At 43.5% G+C, this 21002-nt stretch overlaps 3 protein-coding genes across 4 annotated transcripts; all 3 read right to left on the bottom strand.

Moving 5' to 3' along the window:
• Positions 1-1733: 1733 nt before the first annotated feature.
• LOC116586439 (protocadherin beta-11-like) lies at positions 1734-6165 on the bottom strand. The gene has a single exon (XM_032336440.1). The coding sequence runs from the start codon at positions 5128-5130 to the stop codon at positions 2479-2481; it is 2652 nt and encodes an 883-aa protein (XP_032192331.1). The 5' UTR covers positions 5131-6165; the 3' UTR covers positions 1734-2478.
• A 6058-nt stretch (positions 6166-12223) lies between these two features.
• Positions 12224-15317, bottom strand: LOC116586440 (protocadherin beta-10-like). Its single transcript, XM_032336441.1, has one exon. The coding sequence runs from the start codon at positions 15315-15317 to the stop codon at positions 12921-12923; it is 2397 nt and encodes a 798-aa protein (XP_032192332.1). The 3' UTR covers positions 12224-12920.
• A 2355-nt stretch (positions 15318-17672) lies between these two features.
• PCDHB16 (protocadherin beta 16) lies at positions 17673-20853 on the bottom strand. Of its 2 annotated transcripts, XM_032336445.1 has the most exons (2): positions 20026-20848; positions 17673-19052 (listed from the first exon to the last, which is right to left on the bottom strand). In XM_032336445.1, exons 1-2 carry the CDS (start codon positions 20071-20073, stop codon positions 17673-17675), a joined length of 1428 nt encoding a protein of 475 aa, XP_032192336.1. In that variant the 5' UTR covers positions 20074-20848. The 2 variants fall into 2 exon arrangements, with proteins under 2 accessions (XP_032192336.1, XP_032192335.1); XM_032336444.1 differs by having other exon boundaries at positions 17673-20853.
• Between the last annotated feature and the right edge of the window lie 149 nt (positions 20854-21002).

Here is a 21002-nt window from a genome sequence, read left to right on the forward strand (position 1 = left end):
ATGCATGTATACAGTTTTTGTGCATGTGTGAACATATACTCTTATTTCTTTTGCATAGATACACAGGAGTTGAGTTTCTGTATCATAAGGTAACTATATGTTTAACATTTTGAGGAACTGCCAAACTGTTTTCAAATAAATGCACCACTTCACATTCTTTCCAACGGGTCGGCAATATCTCTACATCCTTTCCAACAGTTACTGTCTTTTTGATTATGGCTATTCTGGTGTGCTTGACATGGCCATTTTTATTCTTCATCTTCAGTAGTCTATGTACCTTGTCTAGCATGCTAAGATGCTATAATGCTTTTTATCTTTTTAAGCTAGTGATTGTACATATTTTCCCTACTAAGTGCAGTAAAGACAGCAGGTAATCTTAATACTTTACTTTGAATTATGGAATTTGTATGAATTTTCATTCTCTGAAAGCCAGCTTCTCACTTGGGGTGGGGGAGACTTTTTCCTAGGTCCACTTCTAAAAACAGAAAATTAGAATTTAATTAGTCTGCGTGGACAGACTAATTAATTAGTCTCCGTTCCCTTCATTTTCCTTGAATTGAAAGAATAATTAATCACTCCATGTAGTTCAGAAGAACTGGTAGTGAAACCTCAGCTTTAAGAAAATGTGAACATAGGATTATTTGGAATATACTAGAGCAAGAGATTCTATTTCCCAACATTAGTAACTAACTAATACCTAGCCCTGCTACAATGTTAAGATAAAGTTTTAAAATATATTGAAGAGGCTCTTTCTGGCATTGATTCTAGTCTGTGGTATTAGAGGCAAAAGAGTCATCATGTTCCTTATTCTCACCCATTTCGTCTTTCATGTGCTACTCTCTCACACACATAATTTCTTTCCTCTATACCCTCACTCATTTTGTTTCTCTACAGTTTCCTTCCACAAAATACAGACTTTGAGCTTATGATGAGATTCATTGGAATCTCATCATGAAGGCTTTTTCTTCTGTAATGTAGTCAGATCACTAAAGTCAAGAGTAGTTGGTTGGTGCCCATGTTACATGAGGCAAAACTTCCTTACAATGGTTTGAAATTTTCTTAAAAATATATTAAAACCTTAAAGGATTATCTCTTGATATTTCTCAATTCCCTACATATATCTACATAAATCTCTGAGAAAAGTGGTTTTTCAGTCTTGGATTGCTACCCATTGGTAGGGTCATGAAATCACTTTAGTGGACCATAACAACACTTGAAAATTAAAAAGAACGTCGTAATATGGGCAATTTTAGATTTCGTCCCCCAAGAGCTAGGAATTGTTTACAAAACATTCCTATTATGTTCATATATTACATGATATGTACAACATAATTTTTCTGGTGACTTTTTTAAGGTTTTTGCTTTGTTTTGTTTTTAAGAGAGAGAGGAGGAGAGAATATGTGTGAGGCAGGAGGGGGAGGAGAGAGAGAACTCCAAGCAAGCTCCATGCTCAGTATGGAGCCCAACATAGGGCTCAATATCACAACCCCGAGATCATGACCTGAGCCAAAAATCAAGGCCAGATGCTTAATTTACCGAACCATCCAAGCACCTTTTAGGTTTGAAATTAGTGTCCACTGAACACTATATACATGTATTTATATATACATGTGTATGTATTATATACGTATATAACTCTATATAATTAAATAAATATATAATTATTAAATAAATATATACTATATACTTTATATATATGTATATATAAAATTATGGGAGAACACAGAAGGTAAAAGTTATAAACATTAGCACACTGGTCCATTTTATGCTATACAAATTATTATTCAGGTGGATTGCATTATAGATTTGTAATATCAACAAGAAATCTGAAAAATTATAACTTCATATTCTAAGACTTTCTGGGTAGCCAAAATATTGATGTGCCTTCACAATCACTCTCCAGGTTGAATATATAAGAGGTGTTAACAAAATTGCCTACTGACCCTTTCAAACAAGGTGATTACACTTACAGTTCTATTATACAACATGATTTTTCAGGGCTTTTCAACAATAAACATGTTAAAGTGTTAATAAAAATGCAGTGAATTTAAAGGAAGAAAAATGACATTTCTGAATAGCAACCATTACTACACAAGAAAAACTCCAAGAAAAAAATGAAATGAAGAAATACTTGAACACTGGAAATAATTTGAAAGTGGTCTGCTTTATTTTTACCAAAAGCATAATTATGGGTGAAAGTGTAACTGGAGAGAGGGCCGTGGAGAAAAGTGATTTATTTGGTCTTCTTCCTGAAGGAGGCAAACTACCCATTAAGACCTGGATTACAGAATAAAGTACCATCTAATTACAACCACAAATAAAGAAAACATTCACTTAAAAGTAAAGATGGGTACAATTTGTGAAAATATGAAAGTACCCCGGATAAATTTAAAATACACACAAATTGGGGGAAACAACATTGATCTGGAAGTGGCATGAAAAAGTGGCACATTATAATATGAAACTTAATTATGGTCTCTATATATTGAACCCAAAGCTATTGTGGAAGGTAGGATTTTCTTCCGTCTCTTTCCCAGAGCGCTGGGGTGGGAAGTTGGGGATAATCGGCTTCAAGAACTTGAACTCACCGGTCGCTGAACCTCCCGTCAGACACACCTCATACTGGTAGCTGTGGGACAGGGTCCCCGCGCCGCTGACGTCCACCAGGTGGCCCGGAAACGGACCCTCGGGCACCGAGCAGCCGCCCCCCGACGCCGCCCGCCTCCTCCTGCACAGCCGCACCGCCACGAACACCAGCACCGAAAACAGGAAGAGCGACGACACGGACGCCAAGGCCACCACCAGGTAGACGGTGAGCGGGTCGGCGCGGGCCTCGGCCGCCGCCGCGTCCGGCAGCGGCAGGTAGGGCTGCGAGAAGCCGTCCACCAGCAGCACGTGCAGCGTGACGCTGGCCGACAGCGGCGGCTCGCCGTGGTCGCGGACCAGCACCAGCAGCCTGTGCTTGACGGCGTCGCGCTCGCTCAGCGGCCGCGCCGTGCGCACCTCGCCGTTGTGCGCCCACACGCCGAACAGCCCGGGCTCCGTGGCCTTGAGCAGCTGGTACGACAGCCAGGCGTTCTGGCCCGAGTCGCCGTCCACCGCCACCACCTTGGCCACCAGGTAGCCCGCCTCGGCCGCCCGCGGCACCAGCTCGGTGCAGGGCGCCGAGCCGTTCTGCAGCGGGTACAGCACGAACGGCGCGTTGTCGTTGGCGTCCGCCACCAGCACGCGCACCAGCGCCTGGCTGCTGAGCGCCGGCGAGCCGCGGTCGGCCGCGCCCACGCGGAACTCGAACGCCTGCAGCGCCTCGAAATCCAGCGACCTGAGCGCGAACAGCTGCCCGTTGTCCGCGTTGATGGACACCAGCGAGCCCAGCGGCAGCTGCGGGTCGTGGGGCGGCAGCAGCGAGTAGGTGACCTGGGCGTTGGCGCCCGAGTCTCTGTCGGTGGCGCTCACGCTGCCGATGTGCAGGGCGGGGCTGTTGTTCTCGCGGACGCGCAGGGTGTAGGTCGTCTGGCTGAAGGTCGGGGCGTTGTCGTTGACGTCGGACACGGTCACCGTGAGGTTGTGCTGGGTTTTCAGCCTGGGGGTCCCCAGGTCGGTGACGGTGATGGTGATGTTGTACTCGGCCTGGCTCTCTCTGTCCAACATCCCCTCCGTTTCCAGTGTGTAATAATTCTCAACGGAAGATTTTAGTATGAAAGGGAGATCTTCTGGGATAGAACAAATCATCTTCCCATTGTCCCCAGAGTCTCTGTCTCGGATGCTAAAAACCATAACCACAGCCTCCGGCAAATTTTCTGGGACTGGACTGGTAATTGATGACACAGCGATTTCAGGAGCATTGTCATTCACATCCATCACCTGAATTCTGACTGTTGATTTTCCAAAGAGGCCGCCCCCATCTGTGGCTTGAATGATTATTGAGTATGATTCAGTTGTTTCAAAATCCATGGGTGCGGTTAAAATGACTTCTCCGGACTTTTGATTAATTTCAAATGTCTTGCGAATATCTTCTGAGGCATGGGAAAAAGAATATGATATTTCTCCATTTTTTCCGGAGTCTAAATCCGAAGCTGGGACAGTGACAATGAGTGAGCCTAATAGGCTATTCTCTGGAATCTTCACCTCATAAAATGGCTGCTCAAACTCAGGGGAGTTGTCATTAGTGTCTACAACCACAACCCGAACTGTGGCAGTCCCGGACCTGGGCGGAGACCCGCCATCCATAGCAGTGAGGATGAAACTGAGCTCCGACTGCTCTTCATAATCCAGTGCCTTGTCCAGAACCAACTCCGGATATTTCCTATTGTCTGGATTGACTCTCATTTTAATGTGGAAATAAGAGTTGGGGCTTATTGTGTAGTTCTTTAGAGCGTTGATTCCTACATCTAAATCCTTCGCGCTTTCTAGTAAGAACACAGCACCAACAGGACTATTCTCTGGGATTTCTAGGAGCATTTCTTTTTCTAAGAAGGCAGGAGAGTGGTCATTTATATCCCTGACCTGGAGCTCAATTCGTAAAAACTGCAAAGGGTTTTTCATTAATACCTGGAAATGCAACACACAGGGCTCCGTGGAGCCACAGAGCTCCTCCCGGTCTAGTGATTCGCTTAAGAGCAAATCTCCGGTGTTTATGTCCAGCTGCAAACGCCTTTTGTTATCATTAGAGACCACCTCAGCCCCCCTTGAGAACAGCTCACCCACTTCTAGTCCCAGGTCCTTTGCCAAATTGCCTACAAAGCTCCCGCTCTGCATTTCCTCTGCCACCGAAAAGCGCCCAGATTCGGAACCCGCCTGAGACATTCCTAGCAAAACAAAAAGAAGCAGGACTTGCCTTATCTGCAAAGCGTCTGCCCTTCCGTTCTCCATAGCTCCTTTAAGGAAAGCTTCCTGCAGAATCGCTTCAGCTTCTCTTCGCAGTTTTGGGAAACGTGTCTCTGCTAATGTCCACCGAATCTTAGGAGGCCTAAGGATTTTAACCCTGCTGAGTAGCTTGTAGTTCGCACCTTGAAGGCGTGTTCTTTCTGTCTTCCCACCACTCTGAGCGCACCGGGTGGGTAACCGAGTCCAGAACATCGTCCAGTTCAGTGTTTTTACACCGCCGATGTTATCCTGCAGCGCCACCATGCGTCTCTATAGAGATTTTCAGTTTCACGAAAGCTACCTAATTCCATTAATATCAATGTCCTTTAGAAACAAATGTTGTTTTACTCATTGTGTTTAAGTGATCACAAATATATTCTATCTTCCATAAGAACTGTTTTATACTCTTTAAAGTTCCTGGTGCTGTTAGTATTGTTTTGAGTACAAGATGTGATTCCTGGCCCCCAGGAGTTTGTAATCTTTTGAGAAGATTGAAAACCTGAAATAAGATTGCATCACTACTTGGCCTTCTTTCGGTTGTACTGGAAAGGAAAGTATACATGAGTCACTTTGTGAGTTCTCTCAGAGGATATGAATTGGCTAAACCGTGAGATGAAACACAAATAGTTGTTACAGGGCAAGAAGTTATGTCTGCAGGTTTCCTTCATAGCAGTGAACTGTGAACTGGGAGAAAATGAAGTAAAATACTGGGGTGGAACACATTAGATAAAGTCACAATTTAGTTCTAGTTTCTCATAATTTACCAAAGTATATATTTATTTTGGTGCTGAAACCCAGGATACCCAAAGTATTTAATAAGTACACAAACACAAATATGTTTACTTTCATTTAAATCAGGCTAACTCCTAAAACCAACTTCCCTCAGGTTTATGAGATTTACTCGGCTACAACTATGGTCACCTGTTTTCTCTTTCAGCCCCCAAAGAGAGACATTCTCTTTCCCAATCATAGAGCAAAAACTTAGTTTTGACTAATCAATTAAGATCATACACTTGCTTTTGAAGCAATCATTATTTCAAAAGGTATAGAAGTATATAATTATAGGGGGAGATTTTAGTGTCAGAATCTGAAGACCCATCTTTGGCCTTTGCTTTGTTTTAAAACTGCTGGGACTTTTAAGTTTTAGGTGGTTTGAGTCCTAGCCAAAGTGCAAGGTTGAGGGAAATTGTTTGAAATAGTTGCTGGAAGCTCACCAATGATATGAAGTCTCAGTAATGCTCTCAAGAACGGATTGAGGAGGTATCTCAACATTTTTCACTTAAAAATGATAAGCTCAGGGGCGCCTGGGTGGCTCAGTGGGTTAAAGCCTCTGCCTTCGGCTCAGGTCATGGTCTCAGGATCCTGGGATCAAGCCCAACACCGGGCTCTCTGCTCAGCAGGGAGCCTGCTTCCTCCTCTCTCTCTGTCTGCCTTTCTGCCTACTTGTGATCTACAAATAAATAAATAAATAAAAATGATAAGTTCAGGGGTGCCTGGGTGGCTCAGGTGTTAAGCTTCGGCTTAGATTGTGATCCCAGGGTCCTGGGATCCAGCCCCACATCAGACTCCCTGCTCAGCATGAAGCCTGCTTCTCCCTCTCCTACACCCCCTGTTTGTGTTCCCTCTCTCACTGTCTCGCTCTCTGTCAAATAAATGAAAAATCTTAAAATTGATCACTACAAAAGGAGAGAAATTGAAAAATAGGTGGGTTGACTACAATCATAAAGTGCAAATAAATACTAAGAATGCACAAGTGAACACCCATAATTTTGATGACAGAAAACAAAAAAGAGCAATTGAATTAGCAGTTCCAAAAAACATATAAAGTTCCTGCATTGGAGATAGTCACACAAGACTAATGGGTTTGTTCTATAATATCTCATTTAGGTACAAGATTTGGAAAGCCAGGGTGCCTGGGTGGCTCAGTCATTGGGCTTCCACCTTCTGTTCAGGTCATGATCCCAGGGTCCTGGGATGGAGCCCTCATGGGGCTCCCTGTTCAGCAGGAAGCCTGCTTCTCCTTCTCCCACTCCCCCTGCTTGTGTTCCCTCTCTTGGCATGTCTCTCTCTGTCAAATAAATAAATAAAATATTCTTCAAAAAAAGATTTGGAAGAGGGCGCCTTGATGGCTCAGTGGGTTAAGCCTCTGCTTTCTGCTCGGGTTATGATCTCAGGGTCCTGGGATCAAGTCCCACATTGGGCTCTCTGCTGGGCAAGGAGCCTGCTTCCTCCTCTCTCTCTCTCTCTCTCTCTCTGCCTGCCTCTCTGCCTACTTGTGATCTCTCTCTCTCTCTCTCAAATAAATAAATAAAAATCTTAAAAAGAAAGATTTGGAAGAGCCAAGTGTCAGTTAAGAACTGAAAAAGAAATTATCAGGTGACAGTATGTAAATGGGAGAGTTGAATACCCTGATCCTCTCACCATCCTACACAGACAGGAAAGTATCTCAGAGGCAGAGAATGGGAAGTTAGTTCCTTGGAGAAATTAAATGGGACTATCCCTAGTTTTGGAGGCCTTAGGCAGAGCTGAATGCAAGTTGAGGTGCAAAACTTAAAGAGGGAAGTTAAGCAAAATTTTGCATCCTGAATGATGAGATTTCCAGATTACCCTTACCATGTGATACTCTCTGGTTGTAGGACACAAGGTTTACACCTGACCTTCTCTCTAACTTTCCTTCCCACAGAAGATACTGTAGAATTTCAACCTGGAGAATATGAAAAGCTCAGATAAAGACTTACACACTGATATTTGGAGGGGGCCTCCCAAGTTAATAGCCCTAGCCTACCCTGGTTACATTAGAATGAATTTCTACCATCAATACATCTCACTCATGTCTTCATAAAGAGCTGACAGGAGGGTGTCTCACTATTTTTCAATATGAGAAGATTTCCCAGGACAACAGGACATTTGAGGAAATGCCAATAACGTGACTGGAAAGGTCAAACCACCATCACCAAAAAGACAAAACAAAAAGGAACAGGAAGAGACAGATATAATAAACAGAAGAAAGTCTTTAAAAATGTCTGATTTTAAAAAAATAAAAATGTCTGATTAATATCCTCAGAATAGTAAAATCTAAGCAGAGCTAATACTTACTGAGAATTATTATGTGATACTCATTGTACTAAGTGACACATAGGTGTTTACTCACTTAACAGTAACTGCATGCAGTATGTATTCTTATTGTAAGATTGAGAATTAGGGCTTAAGTGTCCCTTACTAGCTATATAACCTTGGATATGTTCTTTTTTTTTTAAAAGATTTTATTTTTATTTCACAGACAGAGATCACAAGTAGGCAGAGAGAGGGTGGGGGGAAGCAGGCTCCCTGCTGAGCAGAGAGCCCGGTGTGGGGCTCTATGGGGATCCCAGGACCCTGGGATCATGACCTGAGCCGAGCCGAAGGCAGAGGCTTTAACCCACTGAGCTACCCAGGTCCCCCAACCTTGGATAAGTTCTTCTTAACTTCCATGTAACTCACTCTCATTTTAATAATGGTATAACAGTAGTTTTTTACTGAATAATGCTCTTTTGTATAATGTATTTTTGAAAAATAAACTAATTATAGATGAGGGAAGATAACACATTGACATATCTATAACAGAATAATATGGAAAACACTCAGAGAACCAAAAAGGACTCTTAAAAATAAATATTGTCTGTCAGAAAGAACAACTTAAATACAAATATAAATAAATATTGTCTGTCAGAAAGAACAACTTAAATAAAATGAATTGTCCAAAAAGTAGAGCAAGAGACAGAAAATAAGAAAGGAAAAAAATTAGTGTTTTAGCATATCAATCCAAGAGATCCAATATTTAAATAATGAAATTCTGGTTAAAGTGAGAATGTAGAAAATTCAAGGGAGAAATTATGATAAAAATATAACAAAAAAAATTCTCAGAACTGAAAGTGAGAATTTAAATGTTAATAGGGTATATACCATTGAGACTAGATAGATGAATAGATAAATAACTGATACTCAGATATTTTCATACTTCCAGAATGAAAAAAATGGGGGTGACATTAAAAGAGCTAAGAATCAGAAGGGAAGGGGACCTGTGTGGCTCAGTCAGTTAAGCTTTTAACTCAGTTTTGGCTCAGGTCATGATCTCAGAAGTTGTGAAACTGAGCCCAGCTTCAGGCGCTGTGCTCAGCAGGAAGTCATTCGAAGATTCTCTCCCTCTGCTCCTTCCCACCCTCATGTGCTCTGTCTCTCTCAAAATAAATAATCTTTTTAAAGAAAGAATAAGGAGGGAATCAGTCTTCTGAACAGCAACTCTATATGCAATCGGTAAAACTAACACTGCTTTCAAAATCTGATGGAAAATTATTTTCGATCTTGAATTTTATAGCCAAACTATCAATCACATGAAAAAGGAAAACAAGAGACCTATACTAAGCAAGTTCTCAAAAATTTTCACCTCCTCTGAATCATCTTTATGAAACTATTGAGAGATGGATGTCAGTTAAATAAGGGAGTAAACTAACAAAAAGAATAGATTGGATTCTTGTAAATCAAAACAAGAAAGTATTAAAGGAAAAAGTCCCAGGGTGACAGCCTATAGAACAACCAGTGTTGGAAACAATCAATGAAACTAAAAGGCAACCTTATGGGATGGGAGAAGTTATTTGCAAATGACATATCTAATAAAGACTTAGTATCCAACAAGTGGCTGGGTGGCTCATTTGGTTAAGAGTCTGCCTTCAGCTCAGGTAATGATCCCAGGGTCCTGGAATTGAGCCCTGCATCTGCATCTTTCCTTTCTTGAGCTCCCTGACCAGGAGTCTGCTTCTCCCTCTCTCTCTGACCCTCCCCACCTCGTGCTCTCACTGGCTTTCTCTCTCTCTCTCTCACATGAATAAATAAATGAGTTAGTATCCAAAATATATTTTTATTTAAAAAGTACACAAGCATGCTTTGGTGGCTCAGTCAGTAAGCATCTGCCTTCAGCTCAGGTCATGATCCTGGGGTCCTGGGATCGAGCCCCGCACTGGGCTCCCTGCTCAGCGGGAAGCCTGCTTCTCCCTCTCCCACTCCCCCTGCTTGTGTTCCCTCTCTTGCTCTCTCTGTCAAATAAATCTGTTTAAAAAGTATACAACTCAACATCCCAAAACAAATAATCCAGCTTAAAAATGGGCAGAAGACATAATTGACATTTTTCCATAGAAGACATAGAGATGGCCAATATACACATGAAAAGGTGCTCAACATCACTCATCATCAGGGAAATACAAATCAACACTACAATGACATATCACCTCACACCTGTCAGAATGGCTAAAATCAACAACACAAGAAATAACAGGTGTTGGCAAGGATTCAGGAAAAGGGGAACCCTCTGTTGGCGGGAATGCAAGCTGGGGCAGCCACTCTGGAAAACAGTATGGAAGTTCCTCAAAAAGTTAAAAATAGAACCACCTTATGATCTAGCAATTGCACTACTAGGTATTTACCCAAAGAATACAAAAATACTAATTTGAAGGGATACATGTACCCTGCTGTTTATAACAGCATTATCAACCACAGACAAATTATGGAAAGAACCCAAATGTCCATCAACTGATGAATAGATAAAATAAGATGTGGTATACATACATATATAGATAGATAGATATAGATATCTATATATAATCTATTCTATCTTACTTTATCTATATCTATCTATATATCTATATCTACATAGATATAGATATATGTAAAGAGAGAAAGAGTGAAATATTACTCAGCCATAAAAAGAATGATTCCTTGGAGCGCCTAGGTGGCTCAATGGGTTAAAGCCTCTGCCTTCGGCTCAGGTCATGATCCCAGGGTCCTGGGATTGAGTCCTGCATCAGACTCTCTGCTTCAGCAGGGAGCCTGCTTCTGCCCCACCCTCCATCTGCCTCTCTGCCTACTTCTGATCTCTGTCTGCCAAATAAATAAAATCTTTAAAAAATAAGAATGAAATCTTGCCTTTTGCAACCTCAAAGAGTATACATAATACAACCTCAAAGAGTATACATAATACAAAGAGTATTATGCTAAGCAAGTCAATCAGAGGAAGACAAATACCATATGGTTTCACTCATATGTGGAATTTAAGAAACAAAACAAACGATCATAAGGGGAAAAAAGAGATAGGAAAATGAAACAAACTATTTTTTTTAAAAGATTTACTTACTCATTTTATCGAGAAAGCTCGAGGGGTGGAATGCAGAGAGAAAGGAAGAGAAGGAATCCTAAGGAGACTCTGACCAGAGAGTCTGAATTAAGGCAGGATCTCAGGACCCCAAGATCATGACACTGAGATGATAACCTGAGCCAAAACCTAGAGTTAGATGCTTAACCAAATGAGCCACCCAGATGCCCCACAAACTCTATAGAGAACACAATGATGGTTGCCAGAACGGAGGTGGGTTGGGGGATGGTGAAATGGGTGATGGGGATTAAGGAGGGCACTTACTTCAATGAGCACTGGGCATTGTATGGAAGTGCTGAATCACTAAATTTTTCACCTGAAACTAATATTACATTGTATGTTAACGAACTGGAATTTAAACAAAAACCAAAAAAAAGAAAGAAAGAAAGAAAGAAAGAACAACCAGTGCCAATGAATCAGACATACAAAAGGATCTGGGTGAAGATCTGAAATAAATTTATATGTACATGACTTTTTTAATATTTACAAGAAATACTTCTCATTCAAATGAGAGATAGTATAAAAAATCAATAATAGTAAAAAGAAAATGATGTAAGTGAAAACAATGATCAACCCTCAGAATGAAGTTTTTCAAGAAAGGAAATGTAATCATGTTAAACTAATGTGTATTTTGAAGTAATCTTGGTAATATAGACAAAAACTACTTGTTTAACTTAAAAAAATCACATCTCTATTGGGAGAATAGGAGAGAAGGCACATGCAATGTTCTGATGTGCCTTAGTTGGAAAGTAAGAAATTGAAATCCCTTTTTATCACAGGAATAAGTGATTTAAGTATAAAAGTCAATATTATGATACACTGGTATAAAAATATTACTTAGAAATATGGAGAGAAATTCTAGATAAACTACTCTGAAGGAGGGGCATGGAGACTGAAGAATTTATTGTTTTTCTTCATCATTTTTAGTTCATCTTGATTTTAAATTTTCTTTTGTTTTAATATTTTATTTCTTTGACAGAAAGAGACAGCAAGGGAAGGAACACAAGCAGGGGGAGTGGGAGAGGGAGAAGCAGACTCTGCTAGAGCAGGGAGCATAATTCAGCACTCCATCCCAAAACCCTAGCATCATGACCTGAGCTAAAGACAGATGCTTTATGACTGAGCCCCTCAGGCACCCCTGATTTTAAATTTTCTTAAAAACTAAAATAAATTTACAGAATGAAATGAAAAGTGATTAGCTTTCCAACAATCCAATATTCTCACAAAATTTTTCAAATTGTTTTTATTTTCATTTTCATGCAGATTATTACATTTCCTTGGAATTGTAAGACATGACCTATTTTTACACGTGTCAGCAAAAGTGAACACTAGAAAACTGTAAGAGTAGTGTGTTTAAGGAAAATGAAATAATAATATGACTACAAGATATCTTATGAGCCCAATATCACTCACACAATGACCTCACTGTGTCATGAGCAGAGTAATAGAGAAATATTTCTTTTTAAATGCTAGATGACATGGTTCTTAAAAATATGATTAAATAGAATGTTAGAGAAGGTCAGAAGTGAAGGTATGTCTTCTTACATGAAGGAAGTACAAAGTGAATGGATCAAGAGGTTAGTCTATGAAATATACTAGGAGAAAAGTAAAAACTTGTTCTCTAGCTAAGAAATAATAACTAAATCCTTGCAAATTTTGAAATAATTAAACCTTAAAACTATTATTTAGAAAAGGATGCTAATTAAAGCTAGCTAATGATTAAGGGGAATAAGGATGAAATAACATTGTGAAACAGATTGATAGCACTTAAAATTAGTCTTGAACCGGCACAATAACTAGGAGTTTTGAAACTAAACTAATAGGGATATTATAGTACAACACTTAAAAGTAAATGACAATACAAAAAGAATTTTTACTGAAAATTAAATCCAAAGCTATTTCGAAAGGTGGGATTTTCTTCACTATTCCTCCCAGAGCTCTGTGCCTGGATATTGGGGATAATGGGTTTGAGGAACTTGAACTCGCCGGTCCCAGATCCTTCCGTCAGACACACCTCATACTGGTAGCTGTGGGACAGGGTCCCCGCGCCGCTGACGTCCACCAGGTGGCCCGGAAACGGACCCTCGGGCACCGAGCAGCCGCCCCCCGACGCCGCCCGCCTCCTCCTGCACAGCCGCACCGCCACGAACACCAGCACCGAAAACAGGAAGAGCGACGACACGCACGCCAAGGCCACCACCAGGTAGACGGTGAGCGGGTCGGCGCGGGCCTCGGCCGCCGCCGCGTCCGGCAGCGGCAGGTAGGGCTGCGAGAAGCCGTCCACCAGCAGCACGTGCAGCGTGACGCTGGCCGACAGCGGCGGCTCGCCGTGGTCCCGGACCAGCACCAGCAGCCTGTGCTTGACGGCGTCGCGCTCGCTCAGCGGCCGCGCCGTGCGCACCTCGCCGTTGTGCGCCCACACGCCGAACAGCCCGGGCTCCGTGGCCTTGAGCAGCTGGTACGACAGCCAGGCGTTCTGGCCCGAGTCGCCGTCCACCGCCACCACCTTGGCCACCAGGTAGCCCGCCTCGGCCGCCCGCGGCACCAGCTCGGTGCAGGGCGCCGAGCCGTTCTGCAGCGGGTACAGCACGAACGGCGCGTTGTCGTTGGCGTCCGCCACCAGCACGCGCACCAGCGCCTGGCTGCTGAGCGCCGGCGAGCCGCGGTCGGCCGCGCCCACGCGGAACTCGAACGCCTGCAGCGCCTCGAAATCCAGCGACCTGAGCGCGAACAGCTGCCCGTTGTCCGCGTTGATGGACACCAGCGAGCCCAGCGGCAGCTGCGGGTCGTGGGGCGGCAGCAGCGAGTAGGTGACCTGGGCGTTGGCGCCCGAGTCTCTGTCGGTGGCGCTCACGCTGCCGATGTGCAGGGCGGGGCTGTTGTTCTCGCGGACGCGCAGGGTGTAGGTCGTCTGGCTGAAGGTCGGGGCGTTGTCGTTGACGTCGGACACGGTCACCGTGAGGTTGTGCTGAGTTTTCAGCCTGGGGGTCCCCAGGTCGGTGACGGTGATGGTGATGTTGTACTCGGCCTGACTCTCTCTGTCCAGCCCTCCTTCTGTCATTAGGATGTAGAAATTTTCCACAGAGGGTTTTAGAAGGAATGGCAGATTATCTTGAATGTAGCAAAGCATCTTTCCATTTTCTCCAGAATCTCTGTCTTTAATTCTAAAAACAGCGAGTACCGTCTCAGGAGAGTTCTCAGCAACATAGTTGGTAAGTGATGATATGACCAGTTCAGGGGGATTGTCATTGACGTCTAATACCTCCACCAAAACTGTACATGTTGCAGTAAGGCCCCCTCCATCCATTGCCTGTACACTTATTTTGTAAGACTTTATTAGCTCATAATCAAGCAACACTATGAGAATAATTTCCCCAGAAAAAGGATTGACTTGAAAGGTTGTTCGTATATCTTCGGAAGCATCAAAAAGTGAATAGGATATGTCTGCATTGACTCCAGAATCTATATCTCCTGCAGAGACTTTTGCAATAAGAGATCCTACTGTGCTGTTCTCTGGGGTCTGGGTCTCATAGATTGTCTGAGAAAACTGGGGGGCATTATCATTGATGTCCAGGATCACAATTCGTATTGTCGTGGTCCCAGACCTGGGTGGAGTCCCACCATCCAGTGCTGTGAGAGTTAAACTGAGCTCATGCTGCTTCTCCCGATCCAGTGCCTTATCCAACACTAGCTCTGGATATATCATGCCTTCATCACTGTCACTAATTTTAATATGGAAAAAAGGGTTCAGGTTGATGGTGTAGCTTTGGATACCGTTAAGTCCTCCATCTGCATCTTCTGCTCTTTCTAGTCGAAATGCTGTCCCTTCAGCTGTACTTTCTAATATTTTTAAGACTGTCTCTTGGTCCCGAAACATTGGTGAATGATCATTTATATCCCTGACCCTCAGTTCAGCCCGGTAAATCTGAAAGGGCTTATCCATTAAAATTTGGAAATATAGCATGCAGGGCTCCGTGAGGCCACACAGTTTCTCTCGGTCCAGTTTCTCATTCGTAAGCAAATCTCCAGTCTGAGAATCCAGGAGCAGGTGTTGTTTGTTGTCATCGGAGACCACCCGGGCTCCCCTTGCAACCAACTCCTGGTCCCCTAGCCCCAGATCTTTTGCCAGATTGGCAACAAATGATCCTCTCTCTGTTTCCTCTGTTACCGAATATCGTCCAAACCCAGAACCTGCCAAGGATACTCCCCCAAACAGAAAAAGAAATAGGACTTGCCTTTGTCTTGGGCAGCACAACGTTCCAGCTTCCATTGTTTCTTCAGAACACCTCTTTTGTTAATGTTGGTCACAGTCACGCTCCCAGCATAAAGAACCAGCAGTAGCAACCCCCAGACCTACGCCATGCAGGGGTCTGGGTTTTTTTTTCCCTTTCCCAGTCTAGGGCCACTACAGGTTTTCTCCCAGCTTATGGGGCCTGATCTTTCTTTTCTGTTAACGACTTCCGACTTCCGCAGCCTTCCCAGTTCAGGGTGAGTGTGTTTTTGTTTTTTTTGTTCTTTTTTCTCTTTAGCCTGCAGCGCCACCGCGTGGTCTCCAGCAGACTCAAATAGCTATACCCAATGTGTATGTGCATATTTGGAATTTTTTTCTTTAGTGACTCATTTAAATATTTTGTTTTTCTTCTCTTTTTATTAGTTTTTTAGAAAGCAATGTTGAGATAGAGTACTATTCACATTGTTGAGATTTTTCACTGCTTCATAGGAAAAGTTAAAAACTCAACACTTGGAGTTGCAGTTTCTAGCTGCTAACTGTCCACCTCATCATTCAACCTTTAGCTCTGTAGTAAGTCTTTCACTCCTGACACTATTCCCATGCAATGTCATGAACCAAAGGGAAAATAGTGGTGATGTCTAGGACCACCAAAATAACAGATTTTACTTTTCTAAAAGCATATGGCATAAAACAACAGATTTTACTGTTCCAAAAACATTGACCAAAACGGACAAAACAAACTTGTTTCACACATTCTTCAACAATTTCTTCAAAATCTAATTACATTGCCTAAATAGATTCATTCATAAGAAGAATTTAGACTGTCCCTACTCTGTGCTCCTATAAAAACGTGTATAATTTGCCCTGTGAATATTATTGCTTCCTTTTTCGTTTCAATCTGCCCCTTCTTCAGGCCAGTCTGTCCTTATGTAAGGAGGGAAACTATGTCTTAGTCATCTTAGGTTTGCAAATCAGACACCCGGTGCTTGCTATATTAAGACATGGGTAAATAAACTCTATTTAGTAGGCTATGAAACAACTTTCAGTGCCTTAAATTCTAACCATTTGAAAACTATTCTTTCACTCATTCTTAGGAATTTCTGTTTCCTTTCTTTTATATGTCTTTGTTTCTCTGGTATTAGCTTTAAAATTACTTACAGAATTAAAGAAGGACTGATCTTTATTTTAAGGTCCCTCTTAATTAAAATCTGGTGGGATCTAATTTCTTTGTGTCAAATATAAGGGAGGAGAAAAAGAAACCACCCTAACACCTATCTGAACACTACTGAAAGAACAGCATGATAACATCTGCCTCATAGAGAATTTTATTCAAAGGCCTAATATCTAGAAAGAAGCTCTACTTTTCCCATAATAAGCTAGGGATACAGCTTAAATTAAGGGGTATTGTACAGGGAAAGGGCTAAATACTGCCAAAATCTCTAATCGCTGAACATAAAAGCCACGCCATACAAAACTCTGATGACTTTTTGTTTTTTTTTTTTCCCCAACTGAATGGGACCCTGTTGTTATCCATTAAAAACTTAACAGAGGGGGCACCTGGGTGGCTTAGTGAGTTAAAGCATCTGCCTTCGCTCAGGACATGATCTCAGCGTCCTGGATTCCAGCCCCAAATCGGGCTCTCCGCTCTCTCTGCCTACTTGTGATCTCTGTCTGTCAAATAAATAAATACAATCTTAAAAAAAAATCTTAGCAGGGATCACTGGTATTTTCCCTCCAGAATTTAAAACAAAAAAATATTAAATATTTCTACACGATTCTATAGAACACCTAAACTTTGCTTTTTTGTCTCCAAACTTAAACATATACACACACTCATCTTACAGAGGTGATTCTTCTTATTTTAGAAAAGACTTATTAGAGGTTTATGTATCATATCACACAACAGAGATATTTTATATAAGCAGGTACCAATACAGGGAAAACAGAACTTAAAAAAATAATATAGGTCTTAAAATTTGCTGTAATAAAAACTGAGGTCGATAAACCAAAAAAAAGTTTTAAAGGAAAAGAGAATACTAAATAATACATAGATCACAGGCAGATTATTTTAATAACTAAACAAGTTCTAGGAAAACTAAAATGAAAAACAAGTACGAAGTCAATAAAAATATTTATAAAGTGGAAAAGTGTTAATGATGCCATCTTTGAAGGTAGAGCCTATTTCACTTATTGGGATTCCACTGAAAAATATTTCAATGGCTAAAAATATGAAGGAAAGGAAATTTGTGAAGGTATGCATAAAACTGGAAGTTGAAGATGAGCCAAATAGAGAAAATTAAACACCGCCTTATTGGTGGTGGTGAGCATAGCCGATTTAATCAAGAAAATAATGTTAGAAGTTAATGTGTGTATTAAATAGGTTCCCAGCAATAATTATATCCCAAAACTATCTCGGAAGGAGGAATTTTCTTCCACTTCCCTTCCTGTGCTCTGAAACTGCAGATTAGGGATAATGGGCTTGAGGAACTTGAACTCGCCGGTCCCAGATCCTCCCCTCAGACACACCTCATACTGGTAGCTGTGGGACAGGGTCCCCGCGCCGCTGACGTCCACCAGGTGGCCCGGAAACGGACCCTCGGGCACCGAGCAGCCGCCCCCCGACGCCGCCCGCCTCCTCCTGCACAGCCGCACCGCCACGAACACCAGCACCGAGAACAGGAAGAGCGACGACACGCACGCCAAGGCCACCACCAGGTAGACGGTGAGCGGGTCGGCGCGGGCCTCGGCCGCCGCCGCGTCCGGCAGCGGCAGGTAGGGCTGCGAGAAGCCGTCCACCAGCAGCACGTGCAGCGTGACGCTGGCCGACAGCGGCGGCTCGCCGTGGTCCCGGACCAGCACCAGCAGCCTGTGCTTGACGGCGTCGCGCTCGCTCAGCGGCCGCGCCGTGCGCACCTCGCCGTTGTGCGCCCACACGCCGAACAGCCCGGGCTCCGTGGCCTTGAGCAGCTGGTACGACAGCCAGGCGTTCTGGCCCGAGTCGCCGTCCACCGCCACCACCTTGGCCACCAGGTAGCCCGCCTCGGCCGCCCGCGGCACCAGCTCGGTGCAGGGCGCCGAGCCGTTCTGCAGCGGGTACAGCACGAACGGCGCGTTGTCGTTGGCGTCCGCCACCAGCACGCGCACCAGCGCCTGGCTGCTGAGCGCCGGCGAGCCGCGGTCGGCCGCGCCCACGCGGAACTCGAACGCCTGCAGCGCCTCGAAATCCAGCGACCTGAGCGCGAACAGCTGCCCGTTGTCCGCGTTGATGGACACCAGCGAGCCCAGCGGCAGCTGCGGGTCGTGGGGCGGCAGCAGCGAGTAGGTGACCTGGGCGTTGGCGCCCGAGTCTCTGTCGGTGGCGCTCACGCTGCCGATGTGCAGGGCGGGGCTGTTGTTCTCGCGGACGCGCAGGGTGTAGGTCGTCTGGCTGAAGGTCGGGGCGTTGTCGTTGACGTCGGACACGGTCACCGTGAGGTTGTGCTGGGTTTTCAGCCTGGGGGTCCCCAGGTCGGTGACGGTGATGGTGATGTTGTACTCGGTTCTTTCTTCTCTGTCTAGTGCTCTCTCTGTTACCAAGGTGTAAAAGTTCTTGATTGAAGGTTTTAGAAGAAAAGGAAGGTCATCCTGGATGGAGGTAATGGTCTTCCCATTGTCCCCAGAGTCAGTATCTGAAACACTGAAAACAGCAACTACAATCTCGGGTGAATTCTCTGGGATGGGGCTCGTAAGTGCAGACAGGGTCACTTCTGGAGGATTATCATTCACATCCACCACCTGGAGGAGAAGAGTGCATTTTCCTGAAAGGCCGCCCCCATCAGTGGCCTTGATGTCTACTTCATAAGATACAACTGTCTCAAAATCTACTTGTTTTTTCAGTCGAATTTCTCCTGTTACAGGATTTACTTCCAAAGTTTTGCTAATATCTTCTGAAGGCTGGAAGAGTGTGTAGGATATTTTTCCATAGACTCCGCTGTCTAAATCGCTGGCAGAAACAGTGACAACCAGGGAGCCTACAGGACTGTTCTCAGGAATATGCACCTTGTAGATGGGCTGCCCAAACTCAGGGGCGTTATCGTTGCTGTCCACCACGTCAACGCGCACCTGCGCAATCCCATACCGAGGTGGAGAGCCGCCATCCAGCGCTGTCAAGGTAAATACGATTTCAGGCTCTTCCTCCCTGTCCAGCTCTTCTTTCAACACCAGCTCAGGGTACATTCTGCCATCACTGAGTTTGCGGGTTAGAACCTCAAAATGGGAGTTGGGGCTGATTTTATAGTTTTGGACACTGTTGCTTCCTACATCCAAGTCCAGAGCATTACTCAGAGGGAATGTAATTCCTAAAGGACTGTTTTCCGGTATTTTTAGAATCATTTCTCTTTCAGTGAACACAGGAGAATGGTCATTTATGTCTTCCACCCTCAGTTCAGCCTGAAATATCTCTAAGGGTTTTTCCATTAACAGTTGGAAATACAGTAAGCAAGGCTCCATTGGACCGCATAGCTCCTCTCGATCTAGTTTCTCATTTATGACCAAATCCCCAGTCTGAACCTTGAGCTGCAAATACTCTTTGTTGCCTTGAGAAATGATCCGAGCTCCGCGGGTGGACAGCTCTGTCAATCCTAACCCCAGATCTTTTCCTAGATTTGCCACAAAGGACCCTCTCTCCATTTCTTCCGCTACTGAATAGGGCTCTAACTCGGCACCCACCCGAGACATACAAAGCAAAACAAAGAAAACAAGGACTTGCCTTTGTCTCAGAAAATGCAACCATCCTGGAATCTCCATTGCTCTTCATGAAAATTTGGTTCAGAGAAGCTTCCTAGATGTCTGGGATCTTGGTAGCCTAGTACTGCAGTCCAGATATCAAGACTATGCCACTAAATAGAGTTTTAAAGAGATTTCAGATTCACTTCCGCTGTAGCTGAGAAAACCATTCTTTGCTTCCAGGCAGTGTGAATTGTTTGGCTGGAGACTGGAGCTGCACAGGCAATTCTGTTTTCCATCATTTAACCTGCAGCGCCACCATGTGTTCTCACTGAATCTTATTTTCTACGGAATTCTCCTAAATGTACCGAATAAGCTGTGTAAAATGTGTTCTGTAACATAAAACAATGACTTCTATTTTCAGGTGGTTTTTGTGTGTGTATTCAGGTAGAGCTCTGTGTTGTTGCACAGGAGGAATACAAGAGCAAATTATCACTTAGGTTACCATTTAAAACTGTTGAGATTTAATGATTGAATAAAATAATTAACATTTAAGTTGAAAAGAATATACATTTAAGAGCAAATGTTTTTAAAGTAACATGGGAAGAGTTTCATGAGTACATTGTTTTCATGGTACATATTATAGAATTGCAAATGAGTAGAGACTGCAAAATTGCAATTAGTGTCAGTTCTAAAGAGAGTATTTAACCAATGCCTTATTAAAATCACACACTTCCTCTTTACAACACCTAAGCCTGAGAGCTGTGAGTTTCTGCCATTTCCAACTCATTGGAAAATTGCTTCCCAAATAGGTAATGGACAGATTGCAAGGTTGGGTCTGTCATTCTTTTTTTTTTTTTTTAAAGATTTTATTTATTTGTCAGAGAGAGAGAGGGAGCTAGAGCCAGCACAGGCAGACAGAATGGCAGGCAGAGACAGAGGGAGAAGCAGGCTCCCTGCGGAGCAAGGAGCCCGATGTGGGACTCGATCCGAGGATGCTGGGATCATGACCTGAGCCGA

This window comes from Mustela erminea, chromosome 3 (assembly GCF_009829155.1).
Source record: "Mustela erminea isolate mMusErm1 chromosome 3, mMusErm1.Pri, whole genome shotgun sequence".
Lineage (NCBI taxonomy): Eukaryota > Metazoa > Chordata > Mammalia > Carnivora > Mustelidae > Mustela > Mustela erminea.